General features: G+C 29.8%; 1 protein-coding gene across 3 annotated transcripts in view; it reads left to right on the top strand.

Annotated features, from left to right (window-relative positions):
- The window catches only part of LOC119607700 (putative ferric-chelate reductase 1 homolog), a 26,102-nt gene extending 7,444 nt beyond the window's left edge, over positions 1-18,658 (top strand). Inside the window, exons 2-11 of one of the 3 annotated variants that reach the window (XM_037961771.1) lie at positions 11,507-11,871; positions 11,952-12,109; positions 13,319-13,641; positions 13,713-13,867; positions 13,935-14,091; positions 14,156-14,382; positions 14,460-14,703; positions 14,777-14,889; positions 15,425-15,565; positions 18,438-18,658. In XM_037961771.1, the coding sequence (XP_037817699.1) occupies positions 11,686-11,871; positions 11,952-12,109; positions 13,319-13,641; positions 13,713-13,867; positions 13,935-14,091; positions 14,156-14,382; positions 14,460-14,703; positions 14,777-14,889; positions 15,425-15,565; positions 18,438-18,572 (1,839 nt within the window). In that variant the 5' untranslated portion in view covers positions 11,507-11,685 and the 3' untranslated portion in view covers positions 18,573-18,658. Of the gene's footprint in view, positions 1-11,505; positions 11,872-11,951; positions 12,110-13,318; positions 13,642-13,712; positions 13,868-13,934; positions 14,092-14,155; positions 14,383-14,459; positions 14,704-14,776; positions 14,890-15,424; positions 15,566-18,437 lie in introns of those variants that run through there. The other 2 variants (XM_037961772.1, XM_037961773.1) reach the window with 2 other exon arrangements.
- Positions 18,659-18,951: the final 293 nt, after the last annotated feature.

The raw sequence follows: 18,951 nt of genomic DNA, 5'->3' as shown, positions 1-18,951 counted from the left end.
ACTTGTAAAAATGCGATAGCCAAACAATTATGCGTACTATCGTACAAATAAATACACCATATAAAACTACTTGCTATTGAGTGACATTAAATAATTCTTACAAAAGTTTTTTATTATTTCGAAATATGTATCTCTATAATTTTAAAAATTTTAGAGATTTATGTGAATAGGTTTATAAACATTATTGGAAAAAATAATTGATTTTTGACAATTTTCAATTCGCTTCAATTCAATTCAGTTCTAGTTCACTTCTGGTTCAGTTCTAGTTCAGTTCTAGTTCAGTTCTAGTTCAGTTCTAGTTCAGTTCTAGTTCAGTTCTAGTTCAGTTCTAGTTCAGTTCTAGTTCAGTTCTAGTTCAGTTCTAGTTCAGTTCTAGTTCAGTTCTAGTTCAGTTCTAGTTCTAGGGCAGTTCTAGTTCAGTTCTAGTTCAGTTCTAGTCAGTTCTAGTTCAGTTCGTTCAGTTCAGTCAGTTCTAGTTCAGTACAGTTCTAGTTCAGTACAGTTCTAGTTCAGTACAGTTCTAGTTCAGTACAGTTCTAGTTCAGTACAGTTCTAGTTCAGTACTAGTTCAGTACAGTTCTAGTCAGTACAGTTCTAGTTCAGTACAGTTCTAGTTCAGTTCAGTTCTCGTTCAGTTCTAGTTCAGTTCTAGTTCTAGTTCAGTTCTAGTTCTAGTTCAGTTCTAGTCAGTTCTAGTTCAGTTCTAGTTCAGTTCTAGTTCAGTTCTAGTTCAGTTCTAGTTCAGTTCTAGTTCAGTTCTAGTCAGTTCTAGTTCAGTTCTAGTTCAGTTCTAGTTCAGTTCTAGTTCAGTTCTAGTTCAGTTATAGTTCAGTTCTAGTTCAGTTCTAGTTCAGTTATAGTACAGTTCTAGTTCAGTTCTAGTTCAGTTCTAGTTCAGTTCTAGTTCAGTTCTAGTTCAGTTCTAGTTCAGTTCTAGTTCAGTTCTAGTTCAGTTCTAGTTCAGTTCTAGTTCAGTTCTAGTTCAGTTCTAGTTCAGTTCTAGTTCAGTTCTAGTTCATTTCTAGTTCAGTTCTAGTTCAGTTCTAGTTCAGTTCTAGTTCAGTTCTAGTTCAGTTCTAGTTCAGTTCTAGTTCAGTTCTAGTTCAGTTCTAGTTCAGTTCTAGTTCAGTTCTAGTTCAGTTCTAGTTCAGTTCTAGTTCAGTTCTAGTTCAGTTCTAGTTCAGTTCTAGTTCAGTTCTAGTTCAGTTCTAGTTCAGTTCTAGTCAGTTCTAGTTCAGTTCTAGTCAGTTCTAGTTCAGTTCTAGTTCAGTTCTAGTTCAGTTCTAGTTCAGTTCTAGTTTCAGTTCTAGTTCAGTTCTAGTTCAGTTCTAGTTCAGTTCTAGTTCAGTTCTAGTTCAGTTCTAGTTCAGTTCTAGTTCAGTTCTAGTTCAGTTCTAGTTCAGTTCTAGTTCAGTTCTAGTTCAGTTCTAGTTCAGTTCTAGTTCAGTTCTAGTTCAGTTCTAGTTCAGTTCTAGTTCAGTTCTAGTTCAGTTCTAGTTCAGTTCTAGTTCAGTTCTAGTTCAGTTCTAGTTCAGTTCTAGTTCAGTTCTAGTTCAGTTCTAGTTCAGTTCTAGTTCAGTTCTAGTTCAGTTCTAGTTCAGTTCTAGTTCAGTTCTAGTTCAGTTCTAGTTCAGTTCTAGTTCAGTTCTAGTTCAGTTCTAGTTCAGTTCTAGTTCAGTTCTAGTTCAGTTCTAGTTCAGTTGTAGTTCAGTTGTAGTTCAGTTCTAGTTCAGTTCTAGTTCAGTTCTAGTTCAGTTCTAGTTCAGTTCTAGTTCAGTTCTAGTTCAGTTCTAGTTCAGTTCTAGTTCAGTTCTGGTTCAGTTCTAGTTTAGTTCTAATTCAGTTCTAGTTTAAATTTATGTATGAAATTTTGATTAAGCTAAACAAGTTTTTTTTTTTAAAGTTCACTATTCGGTTGCCTTTGCCTTTAATCAAACAATTTATAATCTGAAAATGTGCTAAAAACCTCCTTAGCCATGTGGTTAATATTAATCAATTAATAAAAAACACAGTCATTAGTAATTAATCACTAAAACGTAATTAATATTAACATTAATTTCTGCGATAATTAGACAACAGTTAAACTGTGTTTTTTCTAAGTGGTAAAATAGCTCATTATTAGCTCACAACTCTGACCTAAAACTTAATTAACATAATGTAAAATGTAAAAAAGCAAAACATTTATTCAATTCTTTATAAATCCCTCACGTTTTTTACGCGTTGAATAAATGCGTCATATTTGTGACTTTAATATTGTTTTGCTTATAAAATTCTTGCTTAAAACTTGTTTCACAATAAAATGTGGGAAAAACCTTACTACGAATGTTATTAAAGATTTTGAATATTTTATGAATTTAAAATTCCATGTAAATATGAATAAGAGTAAAAATGTAGAATACTTAAGTATTAAAAATTTGGAGTTTGTGGTTTGAATGAAAAAAAAAAATGTTTGTCATACTCTGATATTTTCGATACTAGTAGTATCTTTTTTAAATACCTACCAATTTAGTTTTGTGGTCACTTTGACCTCTTTACATAATAGTTATTTGAAATAGGAACTAACATTTTAATGATTTTTTTACTCCTAAGGACACGCAACTATAGAAATTATTTAAATAAGTGTATATTGCTGGAGTTAATTATTATATTGTATTTTCTTTGGGGTGTTTTTTCTATTCTATTTTAAATAATTGCTGAAAAAAAAAGAGACTGGAATAAAATTCTAAATTTGTTGAACAAATCAGATGGAAAATAATGCTTATTACAAATATAAAGTTAAAGTTTTGATTTCAAAAGTTTATTGTAAAAACAATTTGTTTTGAGCGGAAAATATTATATTATTTTAAATGACATTCAAGCGCTACTAAATTCTCCGCCGATATGGGAACACATTAAAAGATTTTTGAAATTTACATATGTTCTAGTCTAGTTCATTTCTAGTTCATTTCTAGATCAGTTCTAGTTTAGTTCTTGTTCAGTTCTAGTTCAGTTCTAGTTCAGTTCTAGTTCAGTTCTAGTTCAGTTCTAGTTCAGTTCTAGTTCAGTTAGTTCAGTTCTAGTCAGTTCTAGTTCAGTTCTAGTTCAGTTCTAGTTCAGTTCTAGTTTATTTCTAGTTCTAGTTCAGTTCTAGTTCAGTTCTAGTTCTAGTTCAGTTCTAGTTCAGTACTAGTTCAGTTCTAGTTCAGTTCTAGTTTCAGTTCTAGTTCAGTTCTTAGTTTCAGTTCTAGTTCAGTTCTAGTTCAGTTCTAGTTCAGTTCTAGTACAGTTTCTAGTTCAGTTTCTAGTTCAGTTCTAGTTCAGTCCTAGTTCAGTCCTAGTTCAGTTCTAGTTCAGTTCTAGTACAGTTCTAGTTCAGTTTCTAGTTCGTTCTAGTTCAGTTCTAGTTCAGTTCTAGTTCAGTTCTAGTTCAGTTCTAGTTCAGTTCTAGTTCATTTCTAGTTCAGTTCTAGTTCAGTTCTAGTTCAGTTCTAGTTCAGTTCTAGTTCAGTTCTAGTTCTGTTCTAGTTCTAGTTCTAGTTCTAGTTCAGTTCTAGTTCAGTTCTAGTTCAGTGTAGTCAGTTCTAGTTCAGTTCTCTAGTTCAGTCTAGTTCAGTTCTAGTTCAGTTCTAGTTCAGTTCTAGTTCAGTTCTAGTTCAGTTCTAGTTCAGTCGTTCTAGTTCAGTTCAGTCAGTCTAGTTCAGATCTAGTTCAGTTCTAGTTCAGTTCTAGTTCAGTTCTAGTTCAGATCTAGTTCAGTTCTAGTTCCAGTTCTAGTTCAGTTCTAGTTCAGTTCTAGTTCAGTTCTAGTCAGTTCTAGTTCAGTTCTAGTTCAGTTCTAGTTCAGTTCTAGTTCAGTTCTAGTTCAGTTCTAGTTCAGTTCTAGTTCAGTTCTAGTTCAGTTCTAGTTCAGTTCTAGTTCAGTTCTAGTTCAGTTCTAGTTCAGTTCTAGTTCAGTTCTAGTTCAGTTTAGTTTCAGTTCTAGTTCAGTTCTAGTTCGTTCAGTTCTAGTTCAGTTCTAGTTCAGTTCTAGTTCAGTTCTAGTTCAGTTCTAGTTCAGTTCTAGTTCAGTTCTAGTTCAGTTCTAGTTCAGTTCTAGTTCAGTTCTACTTCAGTTCTAGTCAGTTCTAGTTCAGTTCTAGTTCAGTTCTAGTTCAGTTCTAGTTCAGTTCTAGTTCAGTTCTAGTTCAGTTCTAGTTCAGTTCTAGTTCAGTTCTAGTTCAGTTTTAGTTCAGTTCTACTTTAGTTCTAGTTCAGTTCTAAATCAGTTCTAGTTCAGTTCTAGTACAGTTCTAGTACAGTTCTAGTACAGTTATAGTACAGTTCTAGTTCAGTTCTAGTTCAGTTCTAGTTCAGTTCTAGTTCAGTTCTAGTTCAGTTCTAGTTCAGTTTTAGTTCAGTTCTACTTTAGTTCTAGTTCAGTTCTAATCAGTTCTAGTTCAGTTCTAGTTCAGTTCTAGTTTCAGTTTTAGTTCAGTTCTAGTTCAGTTCTAGTTCAGTTCTAGTTCAGTTCTAGTTCAGTTCTAGTTCAGTTATAGTTCAGTTCTAGTTCAGTTCTAGTTCAGTTCTAGTTCAGTTCTAGTTCAGTTCTAGTTCAGTTCTAGTTCACTTCTAGTTCAGTTCAAGTGCACTTCTAGTTCAGATCTTTCGTTTAATATAATAGTGACTTAAAATTTATAATCGGAAGAGTTTGCAAAACTATATGTTGTAGTATCTACCGGTCATTCCAAAAAATAAATTCAAGTCATTGTCTCAAAACTACTGAAGTGTGTTAAAATTTTCTTTAACATTTTTTACAAAAAAAAAATTTCCTTGACAATTTGTTAATTAAACAAAAAGAAAAAAAAAAATAGAAACCTTATAATAATTAGTTTTAAAAACAATAGTAATTGTAATTGTCTTGACAAACTTACCTTTAATTAAAAAAACAGCCACCATAATAATTTAATAAATTAACCATTGTTTCGTTGTTGTTGGCATTAAGTTTTAGCAAAATTCTTGAAACTTAGTTGAATGTACTTGAAGTTGTAGTTTTTTTCGTAGTTTTAGTAGTTTTGACCAAATTATGTCAAAAAAAAGTTGGCAGACATTTTGAAGCGCATACCAAAATGTTTGCTTTTAACTAAAAAGAAAAAAAAAAAATAATAAAATTCAAACCTTAATTGAAATTTAATGATTTATTGAATGATTTATTTGCATATTAAACAAAAATGTGATCACCATTTAAACAAAAAAAAACTAAAATATTAATTTTAATTGTAATTTAAACATAAACTAACACACAATGGAAATAAAATTTAAATATGCAAATTAAATAAACAAAACAGTTACTAAATTTCTTTAAAAAATTTCACTTTTTAAAGAAAAATTTTGCACAGTTTCACTTTCAAAATTCTTAAAAAGGTAAAAAGAAATTTAATGCAAATTTTAAGAATAGTAAAATTTTAACATTAAATTTATTTCATTCAAATAATAAAATAATAATTTTGCAAGCTATTTATTAAAGTTTTGCTAAAAAAAAACAACAATTTTAATAAAAAACCGGAAGTTTATTTCAAACAAAATGCAAACATAAAAATCAGCTTAATAAATCTTTAAACTCAATTATTTTATAAAATAAAACTACAATTAACTACAATGCTAAGTTGGACAAGTGAATGTTGAAAATAAACTTTAAATTATAAAGATTTTATAAAAATTTTGAAAAGCAACGTCAAGGTTTTCAACTGTTAAACAAAAAAAAAAAAAAATTTCAGTTTTTATAGGCCAACACCCCATCAGACTTAAATATTTGTCGGCTAACAAAATCTATAGCTTTTAAACCTAAAATATGTATTTAATAATTATGTATTTCAAAACATTTTTTTTCAACAATAAAGACATGTTTAACTACTATAGAATGTTTTTGTTTTATTTTCGTAAAAATATTTAACAATTATTATGTATATTTTTAAAAGTCTATTTTATTGTATTTTGTTATAGTAACAACAACAAAAACTACAACTAATTAGCATTTCTCAGTTAACGTGTCAATTTTTTCAAATTAAATACAAAAAAACGTTTGTGTTTTGAACTTTTATTGAATCAAATAATAATGAAAAAAAAAAAAAAAACATGTTCAAGGTAAACATTCTAAAACTTTAAAATCTTGACAATTATATGATTCTGATCTATTACAATTTTAAAGTATATATTAAGCAACTGTTGGGAATTTGTAATTTGAACAATTTACTTAAAAATAACTATAAACTTTTAATAATCTATTATTTAATATGCCATATTTCAAAATAAACTTTTTAATGGACTTTTCAGTCAAAAAGATCTAATATTTCACAAGGAATATCGAAACTTGTCGTGCTTTCAGGAGCCAAATTGTAGTAATTCTATTTTATGTGGATTGGTGATTATATCAAACTAACGCAATCATTTAATAAAGCCGATTAATTAATTTGATCATGTCAATAATTAAAACTGTTTCACATTTCCTTATATTTTCTTTAACTGAACAAATCTTATTTGTTTTTTAATGCTTCTAGTTTTATTTCAAAAGAAGTATTTTAAAGTCGACTTTGATTAACTTTTCTTAAAGAACTTTTAACTTATTTGTTTATTATTTATTAGTAACAATTACACGTCATGTCATTGTAGCAAGTTCTTAAAATAATTCATCAACTACCCAATAAACACAAAGTTTAAAATGTTCATTTATAATTCAATTCTAGTTCAGTTCTAATTTACATCTAGGTCAGTTACTAGTTCGTTTCTAGTACGGTTATATATCAGTTCTAGTTCAGTTTTAGTGCAGTTCTAGTTCAGTTCTAGTTCAGTTATAGTTTAGTTCTAGTTTAGTTCTAGTTCAGTTCTAGTTCAGTTCTTGTTCAGTTCTAGTTTAGTTCTAGTTTAGTTCTAGTTTAGTTTTAGTTCAGTTCTAGTTCAGGTCTAGTTCAGTTCTAGTTCAGTTCTAGTTCAGTTCTAGTTCAGTTCTAGTTCAGTTCTAGTTCAGTTCTAGTTCAGTTCTAGTTCAGTTCTAGTTCAGTTCTAGTTCAGTTCTAGTTCAGTTCTAGTTCAGTTCTAGTTCAGTTCTAGTTCAGTTCTAGTTCAGTTCTAGTTCAGTTCTAGTTCAGTTCTAGTTCAGTTCTAGTTCAGTTCTAGTTCAGTTCTAGTTCAGTTCTAGTTTCAGTTCTAGTTCAGTTCTAGTTCAGTTCTAGTTCAGTTCTAGTTCAGTTCTAGTTCAGTTCTAGTTCAGTTCTAGTTCAGTTCTAGTTCAGTTCTAGTTCAGTTCTAGTTCAGTTCTAGTTCAGTTCTAGTTCAGTTCTAGTTCAGTTCTAGTTCAGTTCTAGTTCAGTTCTAGTTCAGTTCTAGTTTCAGTTCTAGTTCAGTTCTAGTTCAGTTCTAGTTCAGTTCTAGTTCAGTTCTAGTTCAGTTCTAGTTCAGTTCTAGTTCAGTTCTAGTTCAGTTCTAGTTCAGTTCTAGTTCAGTTCTAGTTCAGTTCTAGTTCAGTTCTAGTTCAGTTCTAGTTCAGTTCTAGTTCAGTTCTAGTTCAGTTCTAGTTCAGTTCTAGTTCAGTTCTAGTTCAGTTCTAGTTCAGTTCTAGTTCAGTAGTTCGTTCTAGTTTCAGTTCTAGTTCAGTTCTAGTTCAGTTCTAGTTCAGTTCTAGTTCAGTTCTAGTTCAGTTCTAGTTCAGTTCTAGTTCAGTTCTAGTTCAGTTCTAGTTCAGTTCTAGTTCAGTTCTAGTTCAGTTCTAGTTCAGTTCTAGTTCAGTTCTAGTTCAGTTCTAGTTCAGTTCTAGTTCAGTTCTAGTTCAGTTCTACTTCAGTTCCAGGTTCAGTTCTAGTTCAGTTCTAATTCATTTCATTTCTAGTTCAATTTCTCATCATAAATGTTTGTTGGGTTTGTAATAATTTTGTAGTTGTGTGAGAACAAGAATATTTACTGAGTTACGTAGTTAGTATTCGTTCATTGCATTGATCTCGAAAAAAATTGTATTGTTGTATTGAACTTGAATACTAGTAATTGTTATGAAGTCATTCATACAGAAAAAAATTAATATTCATTAAAGAATAATTACGTTTTTTCTTAACATATCTAAGTAGGTGTTAAATAATTGTTTTAAAAAAATCCATGTACGTTATATTTCCTACAAATTGTGGGTTGAATTTGTTAACCTCCTTTATGAATGAAACTGTCATTATGTTTGCAATTGTCAAAAGTCTTAACGTATAATTTTAATTTAATATCAAATCGTATCCGTTTAGAAATTATTTTTTATTTCAATTTAATTTTAGTTAAATTTAGAATTGCTGGTATCATAATGTTTAAAAAATTAAGATAAATATAAACAATTTTAAGAACAATAAGAATTAATTTTGTATTCCTTTCACCATGCTGAGAACCTGTTATTTGAAATTCAATGTTTACAATTTCGCTTATCTAAATTTGATTAAATTTAAAATTCCATATTTATGTTGAGATGATTAAATGTGTTAATTGTTTAATAATCTTTAATGTAATTGTTAAAGGATACAAAAATATTTTCTTCCGTTTACAAAAATATCGATTAAATATTCAGGTGTTAAATTTTAATTTAACGAATTATAAATATGCGTACTTAATTAGGTAAGAAGTGGAATATTTTTTGGATTGAGTAGTTTACTTAAATTAGTAGGTAAAACTGAACTAGAGTTAAACTGGAACTGAACTAGAACTGAACTAAAACTTAAATAGAACTGAACTAGAAGTGAACTAGAACTAAACTAGAAACTGAACTAGAAATGTACTAGAACTGAATTAGAAACTAACTAGAACTGAACTAGAAACTAGAACTGAAACTAGAATGTACTAGAACTGAACTAGAACTGAAACTAGAACTGAACTAGAACTGAACTAGAACTGAACTAGAACTGAACTAGAACTGAACTAGAACTGAACTAGAACTGAACTAGAACTGAACTAGAACTGAACTAGAACTGAACTAGAACTGAACTAGAACTGAACTAGAACTGAACTAGAACTGAACTAGAACTGAACTAGAACTGAACTAGAACTGAACTAGGACTGAACTAGAACTGAACTAGAACTGAACTAGAACTGAACTAGAACTGAACTAGAACTGAACTAGAACTGAACTAGAACTGAACTAGAACTGAACTAGAACTGAACTAGGACTGAACTAGAACTAGAACTGAACTAGAACTGAACTAGAACTAGAACTGAACTAAAACTGAACTAGAACTGAACTAGAACTGAACTAGAACTGAACTAGAACTGAACTAGAACTGAACTAGAACTGAACTAGAACTGAACTAGAACTGAACTAGAACTGAACTAGAACTGAACTAGAACTGAACTAGAACTGAACTAAAACTGAACTAGAACTGAACTAGAACTGAACTAGAACTGAACTAGAACTGAACTAGAACTGAACTAGAACTGAACTAGAAATGAACTAGAATATGAATTGAACTAGAACTGAACTAGAACTGAACTAGAACTGAACTAGAACTGAACTAGAACTGAACTAGAACTGAACTAGAACTGAACTAGAACTGAACTAGAACTGAACTAGAACTGAACTAGAACTGAACTAGAACTGAACTAGAACTGAACTAGAACTGAACTAGAACTGAACTAGAACTGAACTAAAACTGAACTAGAACTGAACTTGAATTAAACTCTCTGTCCGTTTATATTTGTTGCTATTTAAATGCCCAACATGCTATAATGGGTTAAAATATTTACAAAAGCTAATAAATATACAATTTAACAATTCTTATTAAAAAATTCCCTCTTATTATAAACTATTTTATTATTAATTTAAACTTTAAAGTATGTAAAGGTTAAAGCACTGAAAAAAGTGAGTGTAGGTACAATGTACTTATGTATATACACAAACTGTTAAATGAATTTTAACTTGATCATAACCTTGATAAAGACGGATTAATTGATTCCAAACTATTCAATCTTAATACATACTAATGAGTGGGGAAATCACAAATAAATGTTCTTTTTCTTTTAAAATAACATGTTTTATATAAAATCAAATGATTCATTATTATCATTAACACGGATTTATTGATATATGTAAGACTAGAACAAAGACTGACACCCGCTCTTTTAAAAATGATTCAGTAAAGAAACGAAAAGGAGAATGTGTTGAATTTATGTTTGGTACAACAACATTGTTTTGTATGTACAGATCAGATTGAAATGAATGAGGAACTACATATATACATATTGTACATGTTTAACAAATTTAATAAAATTTAAAAACACCTAATTAAAAAAATGATTCATTAGTATACCCAAAAGAGATCAAGAGAAAAGAAACGTTGAAATTTATATTTTTATAAACAAATGGTGGTTGCTTGGCAGTTACTTTTTTTTCATTATTTAAAAAGCTAAATGATGTAAAACAATCATTTAGTTTATAAATTATGAACAGTACCGGAATTGTATTGTGTCTTTTTGTCTTGTAGTTTATTAACCATCTACGTAGTTGTTATCTTTTTTTTTCGGTAGTTACAATATGATGAGGGTAAATATACTACCAACAGTTTTGCAAATATTGTATGTATTGTATATTGTTAAGAGTGCGAATATTTTTTTTTTATTATATATTAAACAAACAAATGTTTAGTAACTAATTATAAATGTTTTCATTATAACATATTCATCTCTTTCAAGTGGAACCACTCGTCAAGTCTTGTATTGTTGATATCAAAGTTAAAGATAGGAAAAGTTTTACTAACATATGTATGTTTGTTTGTCGGGCCAAATGATATATTTTTGCACTTTTAACAAGTTAAAAGAAATTTTAATATTTTTTTCTTTGTTTTATGGGCAAACAGAAATAGTTGTTGTTAAATTGGAAATGGGGAAAACTTTTATCCCCTTTTTGTTTCTGAGAAAAATTTCCAAAGTTAAATGAAAATAAACATTTAACTAACATTTAATTTATGAGTGTAAACATCTATTTAGGGTTTTATTTTATGCCAACTTTTGTGTACTTTTTTCTGATTACATTTTAACTATTTACTTAACAAAAGAAAAACTAAATTATATCTTTAACAGTCAGTCAGAGTCAGACAGACAGACAGACAGACAGACACATACAGTAATATATACAAGACTCAATCTAATACAATTATTTATGCCATGTAATTATTACATTTCAGCACGAATAAACTCCATATGAGAAGTAACTTTTAGTTAAGACATAAATGAAGGAACTTAAAATATATATGTATGAAGGAAAAACTTTTGCGCATGCGTTGTTATTTTTGTCATGCCATAATTAAATATTTATTGCGTTCTTGACTTCCAATTGTGGAGTTGAAATTATAACGCATGCCGTCTTAACTTTACAAAAATAGTAAAAATAATTTATTTTAAACAAAAAACTGTAACCGTAGGTGTTTATGGTTATGTAGAATAGTAAAGACCTTACTATAAGTTGTAGTTTAAAATATAACATCTTTTTTTTTAGAAAAAAATTAACTAATAATATTATTTTTTTAATTCTAATTTCAGTTTTATGGCATTTTAAGTAACATCAGCTTACACATTCATACATACAGTTAAAACAATGGCTCAACTTAATTATAAAATCATTTGATTTCCACAATATTTATTGTATTATTGCATTTAACAATATGGCTGCCACAAAGCACAACATTACCACAAGGTGCACCGGAAACAATATGTGACACAATGTTGCCATTTCACGGTGGCGGCATATTACCCTCAAATGCTGTGCCACCATTTCGAATAGAAACGTCAACGGCCACTATAGGTCAGGGACAAACACTGCGTGTTGATATTACGGGTGTACCAAGTGGTTTAGCATTTGGCGGTTTTATGATACAAGCACGCAACAATAACCCACCGTATCAAATTGTAAGTGTATTAGTATTATTTTGCAAATTATTTTTAATTTGTTAAAAAATTGTATGTTTTTTTTTTTTGTAATTTTACAGATTGGTCAATTTAATCCCTCCGAAGATGGTCTTTCAAAATTGATGAATTGTGAAAATTCTGTCAGAAATTCTGTAACACATACCAGTACAGTGCCTAAAACCGAAATAAGTTTGGAATGGCAATCACCAGTGGATTTTGAAGGTGAAATTGTTTTCAAGTAAGTTTTGTTCTTATAGATAAATAGATTGATAGGTAGGTAGGTAGATTAGATAGATCGATAGATGATAGATAGATAGATAGATGAAGATAGATAGATAGATAGATAGATAGATAGATAGATAGATAGATAGATAGATAGATAGATAGATAGATAGAAGATAGATAGATAGATAGATAGATAGATAGATAGATAGATAGATAGATAGATAGATAGATAGATAGATAGATAGATAGATAGATAGATAGATAGATAGATAGATAGATAGATAGATAGATAGATAGATAGATAGATAGATAGATAGATAGATAGATAGATTAGATAGATAGATAGATAGATAGATAGATAGATAGATAGATAGATAGATAGATAGATAGATAGATAGATAGATAGATAGATAGATAGATAGATAGATAGATAGATAGATAGATAGATAGATAGATAGATAGATAGATAGATAGGATAGATAGATAGATAGATAGATAGATAGATAGATAGATAGATAGATAGATAGATAGATAGATAGATATAGATAGATAGATAGATAGATAGATAGATAGATAGATAGATAGATAGATAGATAGATAGATAGATAGATAGATAGATAGATAGATAGATAGATAGATAGCTAGATAGATAGATAGATAGATAGATAGATAGATAGATAGTAGATAGATAGATAGATAGATAGATAGATAGATAGATAGATAGATAGATAGATAGATAGATAGATAGATAGATAGATAGATAGATAGATAGATGATAGATAGATAGATAGATAGATAGATAGATAGATAGATAGATAGATAGATAGATAGATAGATAGATAGATAGATAGATAGATAGATAGATAGATAGATAGATAGATAGCTAGATAGATAGATAGATAGATAGATAGATAGATAGATAGATAGTAGATAGATAGCATAGATAGATAGATAGATAGATAGATAGATAGATAGATAGATAGATAGATAGATAGATAGATAGATAGATAGATAGATAGATAGATAGATAAATAGATAGATAGATAGGTAAATACTGTTCCATAAATTTAAATAAATTTCACCCCTTTCTAAAATGTGCTACATTTACAGTTCCACCACCTTTAAAAGAAATTTTCTAAAGATCTAAGTTTTCAAAATATTGGATTTCAACACGAACGATTAATTTCCATTTATTTAATTCCCTCTTTTATCATTTTCTTAGCTCTACAGTAGCTCAAGCTTATGATACCTTCTGGGTTGGCTTACCTTCTTCCCCTGTGAGTGTCGTTAAACGTGAAATAGCACCACAAGGTCCAACAACGCCTAGACCATCTTTTGCGCCCAGTACACGTACACCCTATGTGCCAGAATATGTACCACCACCACCAGCTCCAGTAGCCGAAGATCCTTTCTATGCTGAATGTGGCACTAGTAAAAATTGTTTTGGCAACAAAGACGGCTGTGTGGATAGTAAAACATGTGATTTTGTTGCAGCTGTTAAAGTAAGGGGAGGAATTTATGAATTCGAATTGAAATCTAAGGCGGGTAAGTGACAACTTTAAAAATAGCTAAAAAGTTTCCAGTTACTTACATTTCAATGTAATTGTGTTGTTTAGCCAATGCCGCTTATGTTGCCTTGGGTCTTTCCGAAGACAATCAAATGGGTGATGATTTGGTTATAGAGTGTATACCACAAAATGGCAAGGTTTCTATGTATAGTTCCCTGACATCGGGTAAAGCGGCTGGTTATGGTGTTAGTCGTTTGGGAGTGGTAGGTTTCATGTTTTTTTTATTTTAATTAAAAAAGTTTTAAAACATTTTCCCTTACCTTTTTATAGCCTCAAAATACTGCCCGTTTGGTAGAGAGTTCAGTGGTGAATGGTGTTATTTACTGTAAAGTAGAACGTGATCCTGTTACCAAAGTTGGAAATCGCATATTTGATTTGGAAAATAATAAATACTATTTACTTTTGGCGGCTGGTTCCGGTTTAAAAGGTATTTGGGAAATGTTGTTTAAATAAAAAGACAATTTTTTTAAACTAATCCAACTTTTTTCTAGAAAATGGTGTTGGTTATCATAATATAGGCCGTTTACCTTCCGATAAAGCTATTAATTTGGCGGATTTACAAGATTTGGGTGCTGCCTCTACCTTAATGCTGCGTTTACATGGCAGTTTTATGATAGCTGCCTGGATAGGTACTACTTCCTTGGGTATTATTTTCGCCCGTTATTTCAAACAAACTTGGGTGGGCAGTCAAATGTGTGGCAAGGATCAATGGTTTGCTGTAAGTTTAGAAAAAAGAAAAACTGCTTTTAATTCACAATATTATTTATATCACAAAACCTCACTTATCTTTTATAGTGGCATCGTATTTGTATGGTTACCACTTGGTCTTTGACTATGGCTGCCTTTATTATCATTTTCGTGGAGATAGATGGCTGGTCTGGTGAACGTAATCCTCATGCTATTTTGGGTACTATTACCACAATATTATGCTTTATACAACCTATTGGTGCTTTATTTAGACCAGCTCCTAATTCCAAAAATCGTCCCTTCTTCAATTGGGCCCATTGGTTGGGTGGCAATTTAGCTCATTTATTGGCCAGTAAGTTTGTCTATCAAAAAATAACTTTAATATATAAAATAATTAACTTTTATAATTCTATTTTGCTTTTTAGTTGTTACCATATTCTTTTCGGTAAAATTAGCTAAAGCTCAGCTACCGGAATGGATGGATTGGATATTGGTGGCCTATGTTGCTTTCCATGTTGTGGTACATTTAATATTTTCAGTAAGTATTAAGATAAACCAACAATTTGGTTGCTTAAACTTTTTGGGGGAGAAACTGGTTACAATGGTAAAAAAGAAGAAAAATAAATAAATATAATTTATGTTTTCTACTAAGATTTTACCTTTGTAACTACTACTTCCTCCTCCATCTTTTCTATTTTCTTTTTTATTTTAGCAATTTTTGTAAAATATATTTTTCTTAATTTTTTTACAATAAACGTTACGAAAACGTTAAACTTTTTCCCGCATGAGTTTTCCCTTTAATATCAACTGTTGTATATATTCCCGTATTTTAGAGCTAACTCATGTTCCTTAATGATTTTATATGTTGTAAATTTTTGTAATAACTAAATTCTATGAGAATTCACTTTTAATTGAAAAATATTGATAATTAATATAAATTTTTTTTAATAATTGTAAATATTTTATGATGAGAAATGAAAAAAGTAAATAAATTTTACATAAAATCATTAGTTACTAATTTCCCCTTCACTCGACTATCGTTCTGAACTTTTAACTACCAACCATTAATATAGATTTTCTTGTGTATTCAGATATCGGGCTGTTCATCGGATAAGCAGCATACGAAACGTGTTAATGATTTCCAAATGGGCAATATGGGTCATCATCATGGTATGCGTAATAATATGAAAATGGAACGTAAAATGGATGCACCAGTAAGTAGTACATATAAGGTTTTTTTTTTCTCTGGAAACACTTTTTAAATTTTAAATGAAAATCTTTAGTGTAGACTATAGTCAAGACTATTAACTAAACTAGACTATAAATTAGACAATGCTATAAACTAGACTATAGACTAGACTATAGACTTAACTATAGACTAGACTACAGACTAAACTATAGACAAGCCTATAGACTAGACTATATACTAGACTATATACTAGACTATAGACTAGACTATATACTAGACTATAGACTAATCTATATTCTAATCTATACTCTAATCTATGGTCTAGTCTATAGTCTAGTCTATAGTCTAATCTATGGTCTAGTCTATAGTCTAGTCTATAGTCTAATCTATAGTCTAGTCTATAGTCTAGTCTATAGTCTAGTCTATAGTCTAGTCTATAGTCTAGTCTATAGTCTAATCTATAGTCTAGTCTATAGTGTAGTCTATAGTCTAGTCTATAGTCTAGTCTATAGTCTAGTCTATAGTCGTCTATAGTCTAGCCTATAGTCTAGTCTATAGTTTAGTATATAGTTTAGTCTATAGTCTAGTCTATAGTCTAGTCTATAGTCTAGCCTATAGTCTAGTCTATAGTTTAGTATATAGTTTAGTCTATAGTCTAGTCTATAGTCTAGTCTATAGTCTAATCTATAGTCTAGTCTATAGTGTAGTCTATAGTCTAGTCTATAGTCTAGTCTATAGTCTAGTCTATAGTCTAGTCTATAGTCTAGCCTATAGTCTAGTCTATAGTTTAGTATATAGTTTAGTCTATAGTCAGTCTATAGTCTAGTCTATAGTCTAGTCTATAGTCTAATCTATAGTCTAGTCTATAGTCTAGTCTATAGTCTAGTCTATAGTCTAGTCTATAGTCTAGTCTATAGTCTAATCTATAGTCTAGTCTATAGTGTAGTCTATAGTCTAGTCTATAGTCTAGTCTATAGTCTAGCCTATAGTCTAGTCTATAGTTTAGTATATAGTTTAGTCTATAGTCTAGTCTATAGTTAGACTAGACTATAGACTAAAGCATAGGCTAAAAATAGACTAATCTTTAATCAACGATATAGACTAGACTATAGGCTAGACGACTATAGACTTAACTATAGACTAGATTATAGACTAGACTATAGATTAGACTATAGACTAGACTATAGATTAGACTGTAGACTAGACTATAGATTAGACTATAGACTAGACTATAAACTAGAATATAGACTAGACTACAGATTAGACTATAAACTAAACTATAGACTAGATTATAGATTAGACTATAGACTAGACTATAGACTAGACTATAGACTAGACTAAAGAATAGACTATAGACTAGACTATAGACTAGACTATAGACTAGACTATAGACTAGACTATAGACTAGACTATAGACTAGACTATAGACTAGACTATAGACTAGAATATAGACTAGACTATAGACTAGACTATAGACTAGACTACAGACTAGACTATAGACTAGACTAGACTAGACTAGACTATACTATAGACTATACTATAGACTATACTATAGACTAGACTATAGACTAGACTATAGACTAGACTATAGACTAGACTATAGACTAGACTATAGACTAGACTATAGGACTAGGACTATAGACTAGACTATAGACTATGACTATAGGACTAGACTATAGACTAGACTATAGACTAGACTATAGACTAGACTATAGACTAGACTATAGACTAGACTATAGACTAGACTATAGACTAGACTATAGACTAGACTATAGACTCGACTATAGACTAGACTATAGACTAGACTATAGACTAGACTATAGACTAGACTATAGACTAGACTATAGACTAGACTATAGCCTAGACTATAGACTAGACTATAGACTAGACTATAGACTAGACTATAGACTAGACCTATAGACTAGACTATAGACTAGACTATAGACTAGACTATAGACTAGACTATAGACTAGACTGTAGACTAGACTATAGACTAGACTATAGACTAGACTATAGACTAGACTATAGACTAGACTATAGAGACTAGATAGACTATAGACTAGACTATAGACTAGACTATAGACTAGACTATAGACGACTATAGACTAGACTATAGACTGACTATAGACTAGACTATAGACTAGACTATAGACTAGACTATAGACTAGACTATAGACTAGACTATAGACTAGACTATAGACGAGACTATAGACTAGACTATAGACTAGACTATAGACTAGACTATAGACTAGACTATAGACTAGACTATAGACTAGACTACAGATTAGACTACAGATTAGACTATAGACTAGACTATAGACTAGACAATAGACTAGGCTATAGACTAGAATATAGACTAGACTATAGACTAGACTATAGACTAGACTATAGACTAGACTATAGACTAGACTATAGACTAGACTAGACTAGACTATAGACTAGACTATAGACTAGACTATAGACTAGACTATAGACTAGACTATAGACTAGACTATAGACTAGACTATAGACTAGACTATAGACTAGACTATAGACTAGACTATAGACTAGACTATAGACTAGACTATAGACTAGACTATAGACTAGACTATAGACTAGACTATAGACTAGACTATAGACTAGACTATAGACTAGACTATAGACTAGACTATATACTAGAAAATAGACTAGACTAAAACTGGACAATAGACTATACCATAGAATAGACTGGAATATAGACTAACTACACTATAAACTAGACTATATAGATCAACTTCATACATTCCCCCATTTTGAGTTGTATTTTTTGAATTTTAAAATGTTCCTTTACCTGTTTATGATATTATTCATTATATTGATATTTTTTCATTTTTATTTCATTTTACACATACTTCTCTTCTCTATCTCTATTTTTACAGTATGCCGGTTTCCGCAAGGGTTTATTGGCTGTTTACACAGTGGTCTTAATTTTATTCGTAGTGGCTTTAATAGTTATAGTAGCTTTAGCGCCCATAGAGGATACCTTTAATAAATTAAAATCAAAACTAAATTAAAACTGTTGTGTTAAATAAAAAATAATGTAAAATTAATTAGCGTACAAAAAAAAAAACGGAAAAAAGAAAGAAGAAACAAAAACAATCTCAAAAACAAATTAATTTGTTCAATTTTGGCTCAAAATAAAATATTTATACATAAAAATTAATGAAACAAAAATGTAAACAACTCCTTTAAAAGGAGTAAACAAGTAACAGTGTATATGTATGTTTTTAAATTTTTTTTCTTTTTAATTTTCTTTGTTTTTATTATTATTGTAAATGTGTATTTCTTTTACTTTACTTTTTTTTAACCTAAGTGCTACTCAATACTGTTTTTTTTTTAATTAATTATTATGTATTTTAATTAATTATTTTAATAATTGTATGTATATTGTTT

This window comes from Lucilia sericata, unplaced genomic scaffold (genome assembly GCF_015586225.1).
Source record: "Lucilia sericata isolate MDLA Ls3-8-SP2 unplaced genomic scaffold, ASM1558622v1 Contig000734F_arrow, whole genome shotgun sequence".
NCBI lineage: Eukaryota > Metazoa > Arthropoda > Insecta > Diptera > Calliphoridae > Lucilia > Lucilia sericata.
Note: the sequence above shows the minus strand (reverse complement) of the source record. Positions and strands in the feature narration are given on the sequence as shown.